Source organism: Motacilla alba, chromosome 11 (genome assembly GCF_015832195.1).
Source record: "Motacilla alba alba isolate MOTALB_02 chromosome 11, Motacilla_alba_V1.0_pri, whole genome shotgun sequence".
NCBI lineage: Eukaryota > Metazoa > Chordata > Aves > Passeriformes > Motacillidae > Motacilla > Motacilla alba.
The window spans coordinates 19,988,512-20,002,459 of NC_052026.1; the positions used below are offsets into that span (position 1 = coordinate 19,988,512).

Below are 13,948 nucleotides of genomic sequence, written 5' to 3' on the forward strand. Positions count from 1 at the left end.
TGCTCCGGGGCAAGGGCTGTGGGACCTGGGATCTGCCCGGGGGTGGAGACCCTTGTCCTGCCTCCTGCGAGAGAATTCCGCTACCCCGAAAGGGCAGCAGGGAGCAGGGATGCTGCTCTGGGGTTGGATGGGGATCCCTCAGGATTTGGGACCAGCGGAACCCCTGCCTAGTGGCCGTCCCATCGCCCTGCCCAGGGGGTGCTGGAGAGGGAGAGGCATCGAGCCGCCGCTGCCGATGGAGCCTGGCTGTGGCCCCGTTCCCCATGTCCCGGTTCCCCCCGCCGTGCGCGGGCCCTTTAAGCCGCCGCCATCTTTGCTGCGGGCACGGCGCGGCCGCCCCTCGCTGGCCCCGCCCCTCACTGGCCCCGCCCCTCTCCTGCCGCTCCCGCGCTGCCCATTGGCCGCTGCCCCGGCACTTCCGGCGCCGCCGCGCCCGCGCTTCCTTTCCGGTCGCCATTGTCGTGGCGGGAGGTGAGTGAGGGCCGGGGGCTCCATCCGCCGCCATCCGCCTGCCGGGGCCGCGCCCGCCGCCGCCACGGCCCCGCGCGGGGCCGCGGGGGAGGCCCCGGGGGCGCCGATGGGGCCGCGGCGGGTCGGGGAGCGCGGGCTCGGGCGCGTCTCGGGTGTCCCCGCGTTAACCGTGCCGGTGTCCGCAGGCCGCAGCCATGGCGCCCAGCCGCAATGGGATGATCCTGAAGCCCCACTTCCACAAGGACTGGCAGCGCCGAGTCGCCACCTGGTTCAACCAGCCCGCCCGCAAGCTCCGCAGGTGAGGCGCGGAGCTCCGGGGGCCGCGGGAAGGGCTGTCCCGGTGTCTGCGGGGCCGCTTACGGAGCCGGGACGCCGTGGGTTTGTTCAGCCATCGTGCTCAGGGCCGGCCGCAGCCAAGTGATGAGACATCTCCGGAATCGCTGCATCCACAGTGATGAACGCTCTTCCCTGGGTCTCTGATGGCAGCCGCGGTCCCGGGGCAGCAGCAGCCGGCCCGGCCCGGCCGTTCGCTCCGGAGCCATCGCAGGGCAGGAGGCGCCTCCCTGCAAGGCGGGAGTGGCTCATGTCGTAGAGATGCCGTGTCCCCATGGCTGTCACAGGTGGGCACGAGGCTAGTGACCCTTGGCTTGTGACCAGCGGGACCAGGGCAGTGCCTGTCCTCTGTACTGGTGCTGCGGATGTCACACCTGGAGCTCCGGTGTTAGATTGGGCCCCTCACTGCACGATAGACGTTGAGGAGCATGAGAAGAGAAGGGAGCTGGGAAGGGTCTGGATCACCAGGAGCAGCTGGGGGGCTCAGCTTGGAGGAAAGGAGACTCGGGAGGAATCTCGTGGTCTCCACAACTGCCTGACAGGAGGGGGTCAGGCTCTTCTCCCAGGGAACAGGGACAGGAGGAGAGGGAGAGGCTCAGGTTGGACATCACAAGGAATCTCTTCCTGGAAAGGGCAGTCGGGCCTCGGCAGGGGCTGCCCAGGGAGGTGCTGCAGTTCCCAGGGAGGGACTGGATGCACGCTCACAGCTCTGGGCTGGGTGATAGCGTGGTGGGGGTCGGGCACAGGCTGGGCTCCATCCCCTGAGGCGTTTCCCGAGCTGAAGGCTGCTGTGGCCCTGCCGTTGCAGGAGGAAGGCTCGCCAGGCCAAGGCTCGCCGCATCGCCCCCCGGCCCGTGGCGGGGCCCATCCGGCCCATCGTGAGGTGCCCTACCATCAGATACCACAAAAAGGTCCGTGCTGGCAGAGGCTTCAGCCTGGAGGAGCTTAAAGTAAGTACAGAGCATCCGTTCAAAAAGTCAGATGAAGTCTGAGCTCAGCTGCTTCTGTCCTGCTCGAGGTGCCTTCCTCAGGTGCTGGTACCTGCCAGGGGAGGCTGTGGATTTCCTGGCTCGGGGAGCAAGGAAAGACTGGTCTTACCTGAGATGCTGGAGTGGGTGTGTGAAGAGTGCTTTGAAAGGTAAACGTCTGCTTATCTGGTGAGAGTGGCATTTAAATTTCTGTTGAAATAAAGCTGAAATAGGGGAAATTGAGATTGGATAGATGAAATAAATTCTTCCCTGTGAGGGTGGGGAGGCCCTGGCACAGGTGCCCAGAGAACCTGTGACTGCCTCATCCCTGGAGGTGTCCAAGGCTGAGTTGGATGGGACTTGAAGCAGCCTGGGAGAATGGAAGGTGTCCCTGCTCGTGGCAAGGGATGGATCTTAAAGATCTTTAAGGTCCCTTCCACCCCAGACTATTCAGAGATTCTATCAAATTTGAATTCTGAAGGAACCTTGAGTCTCCTAAAGTTTTTTTGGGAGAAAGAGAAGACTAAGATCGTTGTCATTGAATTGTTTCTTTATGAAACATTATTCTGTTAATTCTAAATATTTTAGCCAATATTTCCAGTTAAGGACCAAGTGAACTCAGCTCAGTTTAGTTCTAAGACAAGCAGGGGATGTTGTAGCAGGAGGAAGAACCATTCAGCACAGCATCTCAGGGTAGCTGGAGTAATCATAGCTGGATTAAAGCCCAGATACTTGGATTAAAGTGGGAGGTGTTTGCTGTTCCCTGTCCCTGTGACCTGCCCAGGTGTGCTGAGCTGCTAAAGGTGGTCTGCAGGGCCTCCCACTGTGTCTCTGATCAGATTGCACATCAGGGCTCACTGGCAGCACCAGCTGCCTCTGCGCCTGCTTCAGTGTCTTAATTAAAGCATTTATAACTGGAATTGGTGCACTGAGGCAGGGAAATTGTTCCTCTGGGTGCCAAATACTTCATTACTTTTATTTTTTTTTTAGTTTTTGGTTAATGGTGGAACACAAAGCAGGATGCAGCTGTTTGTCTTCAAACAGAAAATTAGTTTTTTGTTTAAAGTAGTGTAAAAAATAGTTATTTAATGGTTGTTTGAGATGGTTAGAAAAAATCCTGATGTAATGGAGCTCCCAGAGTTGTCCACGAGCTGACTCATAAACATCTGTCTGAACCCACATTTGAATGTGTCCTGCAGGGCTTGCACATTGCTCCTCTAGGGAAATCCACCTGCGGAAATCAGCCCGAGCAACATTTTAAGCACAGAGATACCCCAGGACACCCTTTGTTGGTGCATTACCGATGCCCAGCCTTCCTCCAGAGCCTGCATCCCGTGCTGGGGGCCCTGCCTGGCTGCTGGGGGCTGTGGCACGCTGACACCTCTCTCTCCTCAGCTCGCTGGCATCAACAAGAAGTTTGCCCGGACGATCGGAATCTCCGTGGATCCCCGGCGGCGGAACAAGTCCACCGAGTCCCTGCAGGCCAACGTGCAGAGGCTGAAGGAGTACCACTCCAAGCTCATCCTCTTCCCCAGGAAGCCAGCCGTGCCCAAGAAGGGAGACAGCTCTGTGAGTGCCTGACTGCTGGAGTGTGTCCTGTTCTGGGAGGTTTGGTGTCGGGCAGAGCTCAGAGCTCCTGAGCCTTCTCCAGCGTGTGAACCCCATGGTTCTGAGCCCGGCACAAGGCCAGGCCTGGCAGGGTCGAGTCTAGCAGGGCACTCTGGGTTGCAGTGGCACTTCAGCCAGGCATTTGGCGGACAGCTGCAGGCTTGTTTAGGTGCTGATTCCTGGAGCTTTGCTCCTTGCTCAGCCAGTTGAGTTTTAGTTCAGAGAGCTAAATTGCCACAATGGCTGGAAATTCCCCTTGGAGTCAGTCCTGCTGGTGGAAGGCTGGGGGACAGGCTGTGAGTGGCTCCAGAGCTGTGTGCCAGGCAGGCTCCAGAAGGCAGTTGTTACTGACATTCAAAAATGGTTTTCATTAAAACCTCTCCAGGATCAGAGCAGAGCTGTGTTCCCTGGCTCTGTTGCCAGTAGATCCAGGGAACACAAGGGCGAGTTCAGACTGTCCTCCCATCTTGTGGAGAATCTGGCAGCTCCAAGCTGCTTAACTCCATCTTCAGAGCAGGGAGGAAGAGTCTGGAGCTGAAACACTGATTCAGATGTGTTTGCTGGAAGTCAGCTGTATTCAGTAAACGTTCAGTCATTTTTGTCTGATGACATGCTTTTACAAGAGACTGGAATCAATCTGAGGAGGACTTGCTGAGAAACGTGTTGGGCGTGTATGAGCTGTGTGGGCTCAGCCTGGAGAAAAGGAGGCTCAGGGAACGGCCTCACTTTGTGCCAGGGAAGGTGGTTCAGGTTGGACATGGGAATTTCTTCCTGGAAAGGATGTTCAGGCATTGGCAGGGGCTGCCCAGGGAGATTTGGAGTCCCCATCCCTGGAGGTGTCCAGGGAAGGAATGGGTGTGGCACTCAGTGCTCTGGGCTGGGGCCAAGGTGGGGATCGGGCACAGCTTGGACTGGATGATCATGGAGGTGTTTTCCCACCGAGATGATCCTGTGATCCTGTGTAAACTGAGAGCAGCACAGTTGGTGTCAAAGCTGTCCCAGCTGGCGGAGCCGTGGCCGCTGCTGCTCTGGCCGGATCCGGGCACAGCGTGGGCCGCTGGTGCAGCTCATCAGTGCCAGGCGCTCTGCCGTGCTGGCTTCCTTCCCGTGCGGTGGTACAGCTCCTGGCAGGATCGTTAGCACCACGTTTCAGCTGGGAACCTGCTGTGCTTTAGCTGAGGTTTTAGCCAGAGAAGTTTAAATTCTATTCTTCTAACATTCCCATCTTCTGTTGTGCAGCCAGAGGAGCTCAAGATGGCCACCCAGCTCACAGGACCTGTCATGCCCATCAAGAACGTAAGTGTCCTTTGAAGATATTCTCTGTGTGATGTGATTGAGGTTGGACTTGTGGAGAGGCTTCTCTCCTTGCTGCCTCGCAGCTGAGGGTGGCTGTCTCCAGGCATTGCCCATCCTGGATCAAAAGAAAACCAGGAATAAGTCTTTGAGAGAGCTGTGAAATTGAGGGCGCTTTGGGTTCAGCTGAGGTGGGAGTGCTCAGGCAGATTCTGTGGTCACCGTTTGTCTCTAAATCCTCTCTGCTTCCCAGAGCTGCTGTCAGGAGTGTCACAAACCTCTAGTCCTTCCTGTGACTCCCTGACAGGAGGGTGGAGCTGGAAGGGGGTCAGGCTCTCTTCCCAGGTGACAAGTGACAGGACTAGAGGAAGCAGCCTCAAGCTGTTCCAGGGGAGGTTTGGGTTGGATATTAGGAAAATCGCTTCCCTGACCAGGCTGTCCATCCCTGGCACAGCTGCCCAGGGCAGTTGGTAGAGTCCCCATCCTTGGAAGCGTTCATAAAACACGTGGATGTGGCACTTGAGGACATGGTTGGTGGTAACCGTGGTGGTGCTGGGCTAACAGCTCGCTGTTAAAAGTCTTTCCCAACCTTAACAATGCTGTGATTCTGTGAAACCTGACTCAGGTTTCCCGTGGTGCCTGTTTTTATTCCTGCTCCGTGGAGGAGCCCGCGGGGAGGCAGAGCCCGGCGGAGCAGGCTGAGGGCAGGGCCTGTAGATGGCACGAGCGCTCCGTTCCTGCTGCTCTCACAGGGATCATGCTGGGAAGCCTGGGCTCCGAGGGCCAGCCTGACTGTCTGGCGCTCTCTCCGCAGGTGTTCAAGCGGGAGAAGGCGCGTGTCATCTCGGAAGACGAGAAGAACTTCAAGGCCTTTGCCAGCCTTCGCATGGCCCGGGCCAACGCCCGCCTCTTCGGCATCCGCGCCAAGCGCGCCAAGGAAGCGGCCGAGCAGGATGTGGAGAAGAAGAAATGAACTGTTCTCCCCAGAACTGTCAATAAAAAGCCGTAGAGAGCCCGGTGTGCTGTGGTTTTGGGGCACATGTAGCGAGCGGAGCTGCCTGTGGGCCCGTGGAGGCGCAGGGATGTGTTCCAGCGTGGGAAGCCTCGTTGGCTGTGATTGGAGGCTCCACATTTCCCTGACAGCGAGTGAAGCACCTGCCTTGAGCCCCTCCTCTACCTTGTCAGGGCTGCAGCCTGGGCTGCCTTCTGCTCTGATTGTGAGGGGCTTTGGGGCTTCCCTCTCCGTGCCAGGCTTTGTCCGCTGCCCCTTCCGTGCTTTCCATGCCAGTATTCCTGGTTTGATGATTTCCACCCCTCTGTGTGAGGCAAAGCTGTACAAGTTGGGTGTCGTGGTGGGGGTCACTCAGGTGCTGCCCACATGAGGGGCTTTCCCCACTTTTGGGGGGGTACAGGAGGAGCAAGGTGTGGCCCAGTCCCTCAGCTAGGCTTGGATGGAGTCCCAGGGCTGGGCTGTGCTGCTGTGCCATGCTGCACTTCCTGGCCCTTGGCTCAGCCCTGCTCCAGTTCAGGGCCCTTTTAGCCATTTCTTCATGGATTAAAGGCATCCCATCATAGATGTGGCACCTGGGGACATCGTGATGGCCTCGGCAGTCCTGGAGTGAGGGTGAACTGATCTTGGAATCTTTTTCCATCCCAAATGATTCTGTGATACTTTAGGTGGCACCACAGGAGCTCAGGAGAAACTGGGAGGCTCTGGCTGATCCTCGTGGCTGTCAAGGGGATCCCAGGCTCTCTGCCTGTCCCTGGGCAGGGGCTGGGGGGTCACTGGGATGTGTTGGTGGGATCAGAGCTGCTCCAGGAGCGCTCACCCAGCCCATCATTATATCTGGGATGGGATGGGATGGGATGGGATGGGATGGGATGGGATGGGATGGGATGGGATGGGATGGGGCACTCAGTGCTGGAGTCCTGGCACAGCTGCATGGTTCCTGGGTGGTTCAGGGGTAAGATGTGCCTGCTGGGGTGCTGCCTGTGTCCCGTTACCACGGTGTCCCTCCAGCCCCTGTGTCCCGCTGCGGGTTGGTGCCTCCTGCCCTACGGAGCCGTGCTGGGGCTGTGGGGGGTGGGAAGGAGAGTGGCCTATTTCTGCCAGGCAGGCTGGGGATTAGCTCCTGAAGCCCGGGCCCTGTGGTGCCCTCGTGCTTGTTAGCCCTATCTGCATTTTAATCCCTCCAAATTTGAGCTAATTACATCATCTTCCATAAAGCTGGGCTGACAGCGCCGCAGTGCTGGGGGGACAGGGGTGGGTGGGGGGTCCCGAGCTGGGGACTCAGCCTGTGGGAGTCCATGTGCATGGGATGTGGGAATGGAAGCTCCAGCGTGTGGGGAGGGCACCCGGTGGGTTTGGGGGGACCCCACCCTTGTGCTTGGGCTGTTGGCTCACAGTGTGGGGGCCAGGACCAAGGTGGCCTCGGGTACCCCATGGCGAGCAGCTGGGGAGGGTGGGGGGCGGCGGCTGTGCCTTGGGGGGTCTCACTTGGAGCAGGAGCTCCTGCCCTGGCACAGCCAGCGGTGCTGGGGACCCTGCGGCCCCCGCTCAGCCCCGGCGCGGGGTGGGCTCCTCTCCGGAGCCGGCAGCGAGGCAGTTAACGGAGCTTGTCATCCATCTCCCTCTTAGGGCTCCGCTCCCGAGCTGCAGCTTGAGTCAGTTGTGTGGAGGTGGCAGCGGCAGCAGCTCCGGCGGGCACACCGGCACGGCGGGCACGCCCCGACCCAGCCCCTGCCGTGCCCCAGCCCGGGCCATCGGCACCCAGGTGAGGGGGCGACGGGCAGGGTGGGACCCGCTGTCCCGCTGAGCCGTGGATGATGCCGAGGGGTGCCCGCGATCCCCGGGGAGGGGGACGGTGCCCACCGGAGCTGGGGCACCGGAGCCATGTGCCGGGGAGGGCCTGGGCACGGCATGACTGCCCCAGGAAACTTCGGCCGGGCTGGGCAGCGAGGGCACGGGTGGGCAAGGGCTGCTCTGCCCCTGCCCCAGCCAGGAGCCCCCAGCACCTGCAGGCGGGGGACAAGCCCCGGACTGGGGCCGGGACTGGCAGAGCCCCTCGCTGCCCGGACAGGCAGCATCGCCCGGCTGAGTGTTGCCAGCCTCGGGGGGCAGGATGGACCCTGTCCCCAGCACGGGGGGAATCTGTCACCTCTGTCACCTGCTGCCACAGACACGGAGTTGGTGTCCCCATTCCCCTCCGGAGAGCCCTGCCCAGGCTGGGGGGTGCTGCCCGCAGGGACTGGAGGGGGTTCCTGCTCCACAGCCCCACACGTGGCACTCCGGGGTGGGTACCCCACCCCATTTGTGTCCCCCCTCCCCTCGGGACACATCCTGCCGCTGGGCTGGGGCTGGGACAGAGCTGGGCACGGCCCTGCAGGACCGCGTGAACCCCGCACAGCTGTGCCCACAGCTGGCTGGGACTTGGGGGTACCCGGGCCGTGCCACCAGGTGCCCCCGCTGCCGCTCACCCCGCTGTGCTTTGATGCCTTGCAGGGCCCCGCGGAGCCACCGGGGCTGGAACCGGCCACCCCGCCTGGGAGGCGTCCCGGGACCCCTCCGCCCCACCCCTGTCCTGCCGCCGGGGCCGTGCCCGGCACCGCGGGGCGCCGTGCCCCGGGCATGAGGGGCACCTGCCCGGCTCCCTGACAGCGGCCGCCCCGCTCGCCCGCCATGCCCTTCGCCCACGGGGCCGCGGGTCCCCCGCCGCGCCCGGCCGGCCTGGGCGACGCGCCCGAGCCGTGCCCGCAGGCGCCGCTGGCCGTGCTCTCCAAGGTGGAGCTGCGGGTCAGCTGTAAACACCTCCTGGACCGCGACACCCTCAACAAGTCGGACCCCTGCGTCCTGCTGCTGATGCAGTCCCAGGGCCAGTGGATGGAGGTAGGAGGGCGGGGGGCTCTGCTGGCACCCACCGGGCAGGGCAGGGTGGGACCCCGGGATGTGGCGGGGCTGGGCACGGGGGGGATGTAGGGGGCTGCAGGGTGGGCTGCAGGAGAGGGTGGGGGGCGAGGAGCAGGCTGCAGAACGGGGGTCAGGGTGCAGGAGTGGGTGGGGAGCAGAGTACAGGGTACAGAGCGGAGTTCAGAGCAGGGCACAGGAGAGAATGGGGCACAGGGTCCAGAAAGGGGTGCAGGGTTCAGAGCAGAGTGCAGGGTACAGAGCAGGGTGCAGGAGATAAGGGTGAGAAGGGGGTACAGGGTGCAAAGTGGGGTGCTAGGTGCAGAACAGGGTGCAGGGTTCAGAACGAGGTGCAGGGTTGCAGGAGTTGATGCAGAGTAGGGTGCATGGTGCAAGGCAGGTCGCAGGGTTCAGACCAGGGTGCAGGAGATAATGAAGAATGGGCTGCTGGGTGCAGAACAGGGTCAGGGTTCAGGAGGGGGTACAGGGTTGAGAATGGGGTGCAAGGTGCAGAGCAGGGTGGAGGGTTCAGAGCGGGGTACAGGGTGCAGAGCAGGGGTGCAGGATGGGGTGCAGGAGATGATGCAGAGTAGGGTGCACAGTGCAGAACAGGTTGCAGGGTACAGAATGGGGTCCAGGGAGCGGGGTGGGCGTGGTGCCCACCGCATGTGGCTCCCGAGTGGCTCCACTGCCCGGGACAGGGACAAGGGACACCTCACCCACTGCTGGGGTGGCTCAGGGCTGGAGGGCGGGTGCTGACAGTGGCGCTGGGGCTGATGCTGGCAGCGGGGATGGCACTGGGGCTGGCACAGCTCCTTCCATGCCTTCCCCACGCTGAGCTCTGGGCTGGCACCGGCGGCTCCGCTCTAATCGCGGCCGCTCAGCCGGCGGATTTAGCGCTAAATCCCTCGGCGTGTCATCGACTCCTCTCGAGCCAGCGCGGAGCCGGGAGGGGGGGACGAGGGTGCCGTGCCAGCTGCGGTGTGCTGCGCCCTGCCAGACACTTGTACCCGGCTGTGCCACAGTGCTCTGTGCCACGCTCTGGGTGCTGTGCCATGCTGTGCCGTGCCAGACACCAGCCGGCTCCGAGAGGCAAGAGGGTCCCTCCTGAGCCACCTTTTGGAGTGACTCCTGTCCCAGCCAGCCTGTGCCCCGGACGAGGGGGTGCCTGAATCTGGCTCTGCCGCTGGCTCTAAGGCCCTGAGGGTCCAGAGGGTCCGAGGACACAACAGCCACATCCCCAGAATGAGGGGCTGGCAGTGCCCGCGCAGGAGGGACACGGGTGGCCACGGCAGGCTGGCAGCAGTGTGGGCTCGACAGATGATGCTGGACTGAGCAGGCAGCGGGAAGGGGCCAGGGGCTGGCAGGGTGCCCTGACCAGGATGTGTCCCCTTGAGTCAACCCTGGCAGGGACGGGTGCGGGGGAGGCTCCGGAACTGCTCGGCACCCGCTGCCAGCGCGGCCAGGAGACACCGAGCACCCACCGCCCACTGGGGCCACCAGGGCCAGGGGCTGGTGACCCCCAGGACGGGCACTGCGGCTTGTCCTGGCACCAGCCCGTTGCTCCTGCTCCAGAGGAGCTGTGGCAAAGCACAGCCAGAGGCAGAGTATCCCCTTGCATGACCACAGGGAGCCCAGCGGGAGCAGCTTCCGTACCCAGGGCTGGAGGCTGTGGGGGGCACAAAGGGCTCCTCCAAACGCCATTCCCTCGGGGACAGCTGTCCTTCTCTGCATTCCCTGTTCCTGCACCCCTATCCCTTCATCCTCCACCCCCCCCCATCCCTCATCCTTGTAGCCCTCAGCCTGCCATGTCCCTGGCATCCCTTCCTCTCCCCTCATCCCACATCCCAGCCTCCCCAGGCCAGGTTCCCACACCCCGCGTGAGCTCTGGCACCCCAAGGCCCTGTCCAATCCCCCGCAGGTGGATCGCAGCGAGGTGATCAAGAGCAACCTGAACCCCGTGTTCGCCAAGATCTTCACGGTCGATTACTACTTCGAGGAGGTGCAGAAGCTGCGCTTCGAGGTGTACGACAGCCACGGCCAGGCCGGCGTGGGCACGCACGACGACGACTTCCTGGGGGGCATGGAGTGCACCGTGGGGCAGGTGAGCCTGGGGACGGCCCCCCGGGGACCCCGCGGCCGCGTCCCCTCCCCAACGCTGGGCTCTCGCAGATCGTGGCGCAGAAACGGGTGACCAAGCCGCTGTTCCTCAAGTACGGCAAGTTTGCGGGCAAGTCCACGATCACGGTGAGCACTGAGCCTGGGGTGGGTGACACTGGGGTGGGTGACACTGAGCAGGGGCGCTGGGGTGGCGCCAAACCGAGGGTGGCACCCGGATGGGGTGCACAGGTGACGTGGGGCTGGAATGCTGGGATGGCACCAGTCAGGACACGTGGATGGCATTGGGCTGGGGTACTGGGACGGCATCAAACTGGGACACCTGGGTGGCACTGGACTGGATCAGTGGGGTGGCACGGACTCTCAGGGTTGGGGAGGGCTCAGGGTCCCCAATGGCATCTGCTGGCCATCCTGAAGGTCCCTGCTGTGCCAGGGAGGCACGTGGGACCCTGTCCCCTCCCAGGGCACCGCAGGGAGCTGGTGGGCAGGGGGCAAAGCTGTGCCAGGCTCTGAGCATCCACCCACCCTCCTCAGATCATCTCGGAGGAGATCTCGGGGAACAACGGCTACGTGGAGCTCGCCTTCCGCGCCAAGAAACTGGACGACAAGGTGAGCCGGGTGCCGGGGGGAAACGGGGCACGGCGGGCAGGGCGGGCACTGCTCTCCCTCATCCTCCTCCCCCAGGACCTGTTCAGCAAGTCAGATCCCTTCCTGGAGATCTACCGCATCGACGACGACCGCAGCGAGCAGCTGGTGTACCGCACCGAGGTGGGGCCGCGGCGGCACCGGGCCCGGCCGCCCCACGCCCACCCCGGGGCTCCCCGGCCCCGCTGAGTCCCCCCCGAATCCTGCAGGTGGTGAAGAACAACCTCAGCCCCATCTGGGAGCCCTTCAAAGTCTCCCTCAACTCGCTCTGCAGCTGCGAGGAGAAGAGGAAGCTGAGGGTGAGCGAGAACGATGGGGACCTCTATTCCTGCCCTGAGGGCATCTGAACCCCAGCTTCCCTGGGGGTGTGCTGGGGGCCCCACAGTCCTGGGGACAGGGCTGAGCCCCCCGGTGCCAGGGCTGAGCCCCCCGGTGCCAGAGCTGAGCCGTGCCCGTCACAGTGCGTGGTGTGGGACTACGACTCGCGGGGCAAGCACGACTTCATCGGGGAGTTCTTCACCACCTTCGAGGAGATGCAGAAGGCCATGGGGGAGAACAAGGTGGGACATGGGGACACGGGGATGGCCTGGGGTCACCCTGTGTGCTGCCAGCAGCGCCTGTCCTAGCAGCCACCCTCCAGCTCCTCCTCTGGGTTTGGCATCGTTTTCTTCTCTCTGCCCTCCTGCTTGGGGAAGGGATGGCGGGTTTGGGGGCTTCTGGGGAATCAGCCATGGATGGGGTGGCTGCACCCTGGGGCTGTGGGGTGCAGGGTTATTGGCCCGCAGTGTTCTGGGGCTGTGCGGAGCCCATGGGTGCAGTGGCACCGGGGTGGGGTGCCCGGGCTGGGCCGTGCCCCGGCGGGGGCCGCAGGCAGCGCGGGTGCCGGTGCCACAGGTGCAGTGGGACTGCATGAACCCCAAGTACAAGATCAAGAAGCGCAACTACAAGAACTCGGGGGTCGTGGTGCTGCTGGACCTGAAGGTGAGCGCCTGGGAGCTGTGCCAGGCCGTGCCAGGCCGTGCTGAGCCGTGCCAGGCTCCGCGGGCTGGTGTGGGGCACGGCCGCCTGACGCGGGCCCCTCTGGAAGATCCACAGGGTTTACTCCTTCCTGGATTACATCATGGGCGGCTGCCAGATCCATTTCACGGTGAGCAGCGTCCCCTCCCCACCCAGCAGGGACACCCCAGTGGCCCTGCTCAGCCCGGGTGACCCCACTGTGCCCCACCAGGTGGCCATCGACTTCACGGCCTCCAACGGGGACCCCCGGAACAGCTGCTCCCTGCACTACATCAACCCCTACCAGCCCAACGAGTACCTCAAGGCGCTGGTGGCTGTGGGTGAGATCTGCCAGGACTACGACAGGTTGGTGGCTCTGGCAGGTCCCCCTGTGTCACGCACGCTGGTGGCATCCACCTCTGCAGGTGACAGGCACTCAGTGCTGGCACCAGAGCTCCTCACAACCCTCCCCTTGCAGCGACAAGAAGTTCTCAGCTCTGGGCTTCGGTGCCAGGATCCCCCCCAAGTACGAGGTGAGGGGGTCTCAGGGCCCTGTGGGACCCCAGGGATGTGTTGTCCCTCGGGGTACCCTCGGCTGTGGCACTGCTGGGGCTTGGCAGGTGCCAGGGGCTGTGGTAGGGGGTGCACCACTGCCCCCTCCCCTTCCTCCCTCCCTCCATGCAGGTCTCCCATGACTTCGCCATCAACTTCAACCCCGACAACGATGAGTGTGAGGGTGAGTCCAGCTCCAGAGGGGCCGGATCCGTGGCTGGCGTGCCCCTCACCCCTCACACACCCCACAGGCATCCAGGGCGTCGTGGAGTCCTACCAGAGCTGCCTGCCCAAAATCCAGCTCTACGGCCCCACCAACGTGGCGCCCATCATCTCCAAGGTGGCTCGTGTGGCGGCCGACGAGGAGCGGACCAAGGAGGCCTCGGTGGGTCCCTCTGCCCCCGCCGGGGCTGGGCTCAGCCCCTGCACACTCGTGACACGTGTGGCTGCTCCGGCGAGGGGCTGGCTGCGGGGTCAGGCAGCCCCCCGAGCATCCCTGTCCCCCCAGCAATGCCCCAATCCCCCTGTCCCCCCAGCAATACTTCATCCTGCTGATCCTGACCGACGGCGTGGTGACGGACATGGCAGACACGCGGGAGGCCATCGTCCGCGCCTCCTACCTGCCCATGTCCATCATCATCGTCGGCGTGGGCAACGCCGACTTCACGGACATGCAGATCCTGGACGGGGACGACGGCGTCCTGCGCTCCCCCAAGGGCGAGCCCGTCCTGCGCGACATCGTCCAGTTCGTCCCCTTCCGCGAGTTCAAAAACGTGAGTGGGGCAGCGACGGGGTCCTGCCTGCCCCTCCCGGCCCTTCCCTCCCCTCCTGTCCCCTCCTGTCCCCTCCTGTCCTCCCCTGTCCCCTCCTGTCCCCTCCCACCCCTTTCTACCCCCTCCCGTCCCCTCTTTCCCTCTCCCATCCCTCTCTTCCCTTCTCGTCCCCCTCTGTCCCCTCCCGTCCCGTCCTGTGCTGTCCCCTCCTGTCCCCTCCCGTTCCCTCCCGCCCCTTTCTATCCCCTCCCGTCCCCTCTTTCCCTCTCCCATCCCTCTCTTCTCTT

General features: G+C 63.3%; 2 protein-coding genes across 2 annotated transcripts; both read left to right on the forward strand.

Moving 5' to 3' along the window:
* The first annotated feature begins 427 nt into the window (after positions 1 to 427).
* On the forward strand, positions 428 to 5,686 carry RPL13 (ribosomal protein L13). The gene is made up of 6 exons (XM_038147975.1): positions 428 to 471; positions 657 to 769; positions 1,613 to 1,754; positions 3,168 to 3,341; positions 4,620 to 4,676; positions 5,488 to 5,686. The coding sequence occupies exons 2-6, from the start codon at positions 666 to 668 to the stop codon at positions 5,644 to 5,646; spliced, it is 636 nt and encodes a 211-aa protein (XP_038003903.1). The 5' UTR covers positions 428 to 471; positions 657 to 665; the 3' UTR covers positions 5,647 to 5,686.
* Positions 5,687 to 7,294: 1,608 nt separating this feature from the next.
* On the forward strand, positions 7,295 to 13,670 carry CPNE7 (copine 7; the record flags this gene model as incomplete). Its single annotated transcript, XM_038148404.1, has 15 exons — positions 7,295 to 7,447; positions 8,176 to 8,559; positions 10,499 to 10,681; positions 10,750 to 10,824; positions 11,230 to 11,304; positions 11,380 to 11,463; positions 11,550 to 11,639; positions 11,802 to 11,900; positions 12,235 to 12,321; positions 12,428 to 12,487; positions 12,569 to 12,702; positions 12,815 to 12,869; positions 13,021 to 13,072; positions 13,140 to 13,273; positions 13,425 to 13,670. Coding segments are annotated over exons 2-15 (1,581 nt in total), but the record flags the coding sequence as incomplete, so codon positions are not given.
* Between the last annotated feature and the right edge of the window lie 278 nt (positions 13,671 to 13,948).

Excerpts from the sequence above, each read along its gene's own strand:
- RPL13 (XM_038147975.1), top strand. The coding sequence starts at position 666 with ATGGCGCCCAGCCGCAATGGGATGATCCTGAAGCCCCACTTCCACAAG. Across the intron at positions 1,755-3,167 it reads TCAGCCTGGAGGAGCTTAAA|CTCGCTGGCATCAACAAGAA; the intron begins GTAAGTACAGAG and ends CTCTCTCCTCAG. Across the intron at positions 3,342-4,619 it reads CCAAGAAGGGAGACAGCTCT|CCAGAGGAGCTCAAGATGGC; the intron begins GTGAGTGCCTGA and ends TCTGTTGTGCAG.